The 6,622-nt window shown below is 39.3% G+C and overlaps 1 protein-coding gene across 1 annotated transcript in view; it reads left to right on the top strand.

Moving 5' to 3' along the window:
• The window catches only part of LOC124735543 (ionotropic receptor 93a), a 295,666-nt gene extending 289,427 nt beyond the window's left edge, over window positions 1-6,239 (top strand). Inside the window, exons 16-17 of the mRNA XM_047248570.1 lie at window positions 5,691-5,848; window positions 6,142-6,239. Coding sequence (XP_047104526.1) covers window positions 5,691-5,848; window positions 6,142-6,239 — 256 coding nt within the window. The remainder of the gene's footprint in view (window positions 1-5,690; window positions 5,849-6,141) is intronic.
• The last annotated feature ends 383 nt before the right edge of the window (window positions 6,240-6,622 follow it).

A 6,622-nucleotide genomic window follows, 5' to 3' on the forward strand; every position in this document is an offset into this window, starting at 1 on the left:
GCTTCGAATGTGCGTTCACCGCGATGTCGCCAGATACAGATATGACTATCATAATGCTGTAAACAGAACCTGGATTCATCCAAAAAAATGATGTTTTGCCATTCGTGCACCCAGGTTCGTCGTTGAGTACACCATCACAGGTGCTCCTGTCTGTGATGTAGCGTCAAGGGTAACCGCAGCCATGGTCTCTGAGCTGATAGTCCATGCTGCTGCAAACGTCATTGAACTGTTCATGCAGATGGTTGTTGTCTTGCAAACGTTCCCATCTGTTGACTCAGGGATCGAGACTTGGCTGCACGATCCGTTACAGCCATGCAGATAAGATGCGTGTCATCTCGACTGCTAGTGATATGAGGCCATTGGGATCCAGCACAGCATTCCGTATTACCCTCCTGAACCCACCGATTCCATATTCTGCTAACAGTCATTGGCTCTCGACCAACGCAAGCAGCAATGTCGCAATATGATAAACCGCAATCATGATAGGCTACAATCCGATCTTTATCAAAGTCGGAAATGTGATGGTATGCATTTCTCCTCCTTACACGAGGCATCACAACAGCGTTTCACCAGGCAATGCCGGACAACTGCTGTTTGTGTATGAGAAATCGGTTGGAAACTTTCCTCATGTCAGCACGTTGTAGGTGTCGCCACCAGTGCCAACCTTGTGTGAATGCTCTGAAAAGCTAATCATTTGCATATCACAGAATCTTCTTCCTGTCAGTTAAATTTCATGTCTGTAGCACATCATCTTTGTGGTGTAGCAATTTTAATGGCCAGTAGTGTATATTCTTGGAGCCATCATTTAAAGCTGGTTCTTGAAACTATGTAAGTAGGCTTTCTCAGGATAGTTTATGTCTATCTTCAAGTGATTGCCAGTTCAACTTCTTCAGCATCTCTGTGACAGTCTATGATGGGTCTGTGACCATTCTTGCTGTCTTTCTGTGTATATATATTCAGTATTCCCTGTTAGTTCTATGTGGTATATGTCCCACAGACTTGACTAATATACCAGAATGGGTCGCATGAGTGATTTGTAAGCAACCTCTTTGTGGACTGATTGCACTTCCCCAATATATTGCCAATAATCCAGAGTGTACCATGTGCTTTGCCCAGAATTGAGCCTAAGTGATCATTCTATTTCATATCCCTACAAAGTGTTGCACCAGTGTATTTGTATGTAGTTGGCAAATTCCTACTGTAACTCACTGATATTATACTCATAGGATACATTTTTTTTTTTTTTTTTTCATTTTGTGAAGGGCACAGTTTTACATTTCTGAACATTTAAAACAAGTTACCAATCTTTGTACCACTTTGAAACCTTATCAAGAACTGATTGAAGAGTCACATCTGATTGAATATTTATGCAGCTTCTTTCAACTAGGAAATGGAACAAGATGGACAAAAAATTGAAAGAAAAACAACCCTCTGTGGATATCTCGGTATCTAGAGCTCATCCTAAGACTGCTGAAACATAATCCTTTCTTTCTGGTGTCCTTTATTCAGTCAATGCAGATATGGTACTTCTCCAAGTTCACAAAAAACTAACCATGCACATATATAAGCTGTTGTTATGATGGGGTCACCATTCTCAAAGGCATTCTGAAGCTCAGCTCCCCCTTCCCACTTGGGAAGGAATCCATTGTAACCTGTTTGGATCTATAGTCTAAATGATGTAAATAGATCCCCAGCAGCTCACAGCACTGTTTCCAGCTTTCAACTGGAAAGTGCTAATGGCTGCATGCAAAAACAGTAGCCATCTACTGAGGCATTGCCATAGAGCCCTTTACAAAATCACATTATGTTTTGGTTGAGGTAGGCCCATGAAGCTTCTGTGCCCAGCCCATTGCAACAGTAAGATTGTAATTTTTCTTTCATATTACTTTTGATACTTCACTCTGATGTCAGATACCAGTTTGTTTATTTATTGTTGAAATCAACCATGGTCATTTTGTTTTTTCTTTCCACCTAGACTAAAGCCTTCATTATATTCCTACATATTGACAAAATTTGTAGATTTTATCATAGAAGGATCGGACTTGGTTACGGAATAAGCACAATATGACTGGAAAAATACAAAAACTGATCTAGAAAACCTAAAAACCTCAGAGGATTTATTTGTTTAGTTATTATTATTATTATTATTATTATTATTATTGAGAATTGCTGGACATCTAAATAATGCTGCACAGAACAGACATTTAGAGGACAGAGGACAACACACAGGTGTGTTTCCACTGTGGATGCCCTGGACAAGTTATATGCTACCACAAAAAAAGAAAATGAGTGTTTGATGATTACTACACTGCCAGACATAACCTCACAACAGTTCTATTTATGCCAGTCAACTGTAGGCAGTTATAGCTGACCTATGGGACAAAGCCCGTTATTATACCCATCAAGGTCACACACTAGTGTGTAATAGCCATTTTCTGTTGCTGTACAGGAGTACCAGCCACTTAATTCATGAAAACTAAATGAGGCAACCATCTGTGGAGGTGAGACTACCACAGACTGACTTCCAGGGATAACTGTTACCAAGATATTAGGAAATTTCATTGACATCATCATCAATGGCCAACCTGCCTGGGTGTTAGTTGACTCTAGGGCTTCCTCTTCTGCAGTGTTAAATGCTTGTCATCACCAACTCAAAAAAACTGTATTCTGTGGTATGAAGGAGATTGTGCTGAAGACCACAAATGGTAAATACATACAAGAACATGTATTGCAAGAATAACTATTAATGGCAGAACACAGACCATTGAACTTGTTGTTTTAGCAGTATAAGGTCCTAATGTTATTCTCAGATAGGATATCTTGCAGGCATCACAAAAAGTCATAAACTGTGAAAGATCAGAGCTCCAAATTGCAAAGCTATTCCAACAAGCACACATAACAAAGATTGTTCTGGGTTGTTCCCATTTTTATCCTACCGCCCTCGATGAGGTGAGTTCCAGTCGTTAGTCTAGATGCTCACCTAAAACGCAAAGCTTTTGTTGATTGAAGAAAGTCTCACAAAAGAAATCTATGTATCAATGATGTTCATAAGCACTATTTGTGGTCAAGGAGAATTTCAGATCACTAAATGTCACAAACAGTGACAATTCATCCCCAAAGCTGTGTACATTGGAACAGCCGAACAAGTTCAGGATAGGCAGCCCAGTGCCATTGACCAAGAATGCTCCACTACCACTAGAGACAAATCAGTGGAGGAAGCTACTGTTAAAATGTCAATAAGGTCTGGCATAACCAAGGAACAATATCAGTGAGTGTTAACTGCTTCGCAACAATTTTTGAGTGATTTCAGATTCAGATTGGTGAGAAGACAGACCAAGCAGCTAACACTAATACACTGTGTCAATGCTGGTGATCATCCACCAATTAGCCAGTGCTTGTATAGGGTGTCACTGGAATGATGCTTAATTTGAGAGGAAGTGAAGATGCTGCTGGATGACATACTGGAATACTCAGAGTGTCCTTGATCCTCTCCTGTGGTCCTTGTGAATGAAGAGGATGGCACATGGTGTTTCTGGAGTGACTAATTCCTGACTGCCTCTACAAGTTCAAATTTGTGCTGTTCGGAATATGTAATGCTCCAGCCAACTTTGAGTGTATGATGGACAACCTGCTTCAACACCTTAAATGGATGATGTGTCTTTGCTATTTCGATGATGTTTTCTTTTTTTCTGACCCCTTGGCATATTCGTGATATGAAAAGTTTTCTTGGAATGTCATTGTACTACCAGTGATTCACAAAGGGCTTCTGTACCAAGGCATATCCCTTGCAAGAAGTAAGACAGGGAGACACAAAACTTGCCTGGAATGATGTTCAAGAAAGATCTTTCCTTGTCCTTAAGGAGATGCCATCATTTTCTCCAGTCCAGCAGTATATGACAAATATGCCAAGACAGAACTTCAAAATGAAGATAGTAGTTATGGGATGGGCGCAGTTCTAGTACAAATTCAGGAAGGTGCTGAAAATGTGATAGTGTATGTTTTCAGAGTAATCTCCAACTACAAGATGAACTACTCTACAACTGAGAAAGAGTGCCCTGCAATTTTTTGGCCATCAACAAGTTCTAGTTGCATTTATTTGGCAAAACATTGACTGTTGTGGTGGACCACAATTCTCTACACGAGCTGGCTGGCCTGAAGGATCTGCTGGGTTGATTTTCAGTATCATCACTGAGGCTTCAGGATTATGATGTGACAGTGGTATACAAAAGGGATGCAAACACAAGGTCACTGACTGCATTTCCGGGAATCCTTCTGGTAGAACACAGCAGTATGGACCAAAATACCACTCCTCATTGCTTAAATGGCATTGCTGCTGAACAGAGGGAAGATCTGACATTGGTAAGAACCATGGAAGACCGTTGCAAAGGTCCCGAGTTCGAGTCTTGGTCCAGCACACAGTTTTAATCTGTCAGGAAGTTTCATATCAGGGCACACTCCACTGTAGAGTGAAAATTTCATTCTAGAAACATCCCCCAGGCTGTGGCTAAGCCATGTCTCCGCAATATCCTTTCTTTCAGGAGTGCTAGTTCTGCTAGGTTCGCAGGAGAGCTTCTGTTAAGTTTGGAAGGTAGGAGACAAGGTACTGGCAGAAGTAAAGCTGTGAGGACGGGGTGTGAGTCGTGCTTGGGTAGCTCAGTTGGTAGAGCACTTGGCCGTGAAGGCAAAGGTCCCGAGTTCGAGTCTCGGTCCAGCACACACAGTTTTAATCTGCCAGGAAGTTTCATATCAGTGCACACTCCGCTGTAGAGTGAAAATTTCATTCTAGAACCATTGACAATATCTACATCCAGGGTCTGTAGTTGGCTCCAGTAAGGGCTTCTGAAGAAACAGATCACTGTTTCTCCTTGAGAGTGAACAATGTTGTGACCTGTGCTACATGTGGTGTGGCATCACTGTCTGACATGCTACAAGTCACCAGTTCAGGCCCAACTATCAGCCATCATTTCTTACTTTGTATTTATAATTTCAGGAAGATTCTCAAAATGTCTTATTTTTATGTATTCTTGAATATTAAAATTTGTACAAATACGAACACTCTCCGTCGAGGAGCTCAGTTCTCTTCTAACTGCAAATAGGTGCCCATAATAAATATGCTTTCGTTGTTATGTTTTGTACTTCACTGACGACCATGCTTTTGGACTTGGATGTGGCTGTGATGTGACAATACTGAATAGAAGGTTTGGATCTGTTGATTGGCTTGACTCTCATAAATGTGCACTGCACAATGGTATGCTGTACATTTTAACTATCAGATTACTACCAAAACAAAAAAAGTTTTACTAGTGATTGATTATTAACCAGAATCTGGCCATGGTTTTTAAGAATGAAAGTAGTGAGCTCTCAGTTATCCACTCACGTTTATTTCTGTTAAAAACCAAACTCTTGGTAGATATGACTTTCAATATTACAGTGTACCTTTATATTTTTCTTTCATAATCTGTCATACTCATGCTGAAGTCTCTAATTCACTGCCTTGGGAAACTGATTTGTCATTTTTCAGGAACTCAGATTATCTCAATTCTTCAGTCTAATACAGAAGATTGTTATATGATTTAAATTTTAAGAAAACTTTAACAAACAGTTAATCTGCAGTCTTGTTTTCAATTTTACTAATGTTTAACAGAAAATAAACATCAATACACATAACTAGTATTCTTTAAGTATTGCAGGATAAGGCGGCTAAAGCAATCAGGTCTTATCGAAAAGTGGGAGGCTGACAGCAGACTCTCTGGGGATCGCTGTACACAAATAGCATCTGCATCTGATGTTTCCAACCACAAAGTCAACATGGCTGACATGCAAGGGTGCTTCTTTGTACTTTTACTTGGTAAGAAGCTGAATTACATACATCTAGTTTCTTATATGTAAATCACAGGTAAAAAACAAGTCCACCAATGGCATTTTTTTACAGCAAACTATGATGAATACTGCACACAACATCCACATTTTTATATTTTTCATTTGTACAGATGCAGTCCTATTCAAGGTGATAACCTTACAGTACTTTAAAAAATATTAAATGGAGGTACTATGCAAGTATGTTGCTCAATACCACATTAAAATATTTTATAATTTTTAATATTAAATTATGTTACAACCTGCACTTTATTTATGATACAGGAACTGCAGCAGCATCCATAACAATAACTATGGAACACATATTCCACTTGTATACAAAATCAAGAGAAAGAAGACTGGTCAAACCATTTATCATCTGATTGTGACTGAATATCACTAGCATTACACACAGAAAGTAAAGTACTTAACATCACACAGAGAAAATAAGTTACTTCTGTAAATTGTATATGTTGCACATTTGTAGTGATGAAAATCGTGATTTCCTGTCAGAAAGGTTACAGTTAATAGTACCCGACAGAAAGTCATAGAGAAAAACAAGTGATATCTGGTATTTCCCAAGTAAGTGTTATATGCCCTCCTGCTGTTTCTGATCTGATATATATGAGGGCTATTCAGAAAGAAGGGAATGTTTTGGCATTAAAAAAAAACTAAGTACAAGAAATACATCTTATTACATACATATGAAAGAGCGACTGACATACTACTTTTCCACATAGTCACCAAACACAGTGAGGCACTTATC

The sequence above is a fragment of the Schistocerca piceifrons genome, chromosome 1 (genome assembly GCF_021461385.2).
Source record: "Schistocerca piceifrons isolate TAMUIC-IGC-003096 chromosome 1, iqSchPice1.1, whole genome shotgun sequence".
NCBI classification, from domain to species: Eukaryota; Metazoa; Arthropoda; class Insecta; order Orthoptera; family Acrididae; genus Schistocerca; species Schistocerca piceifrons.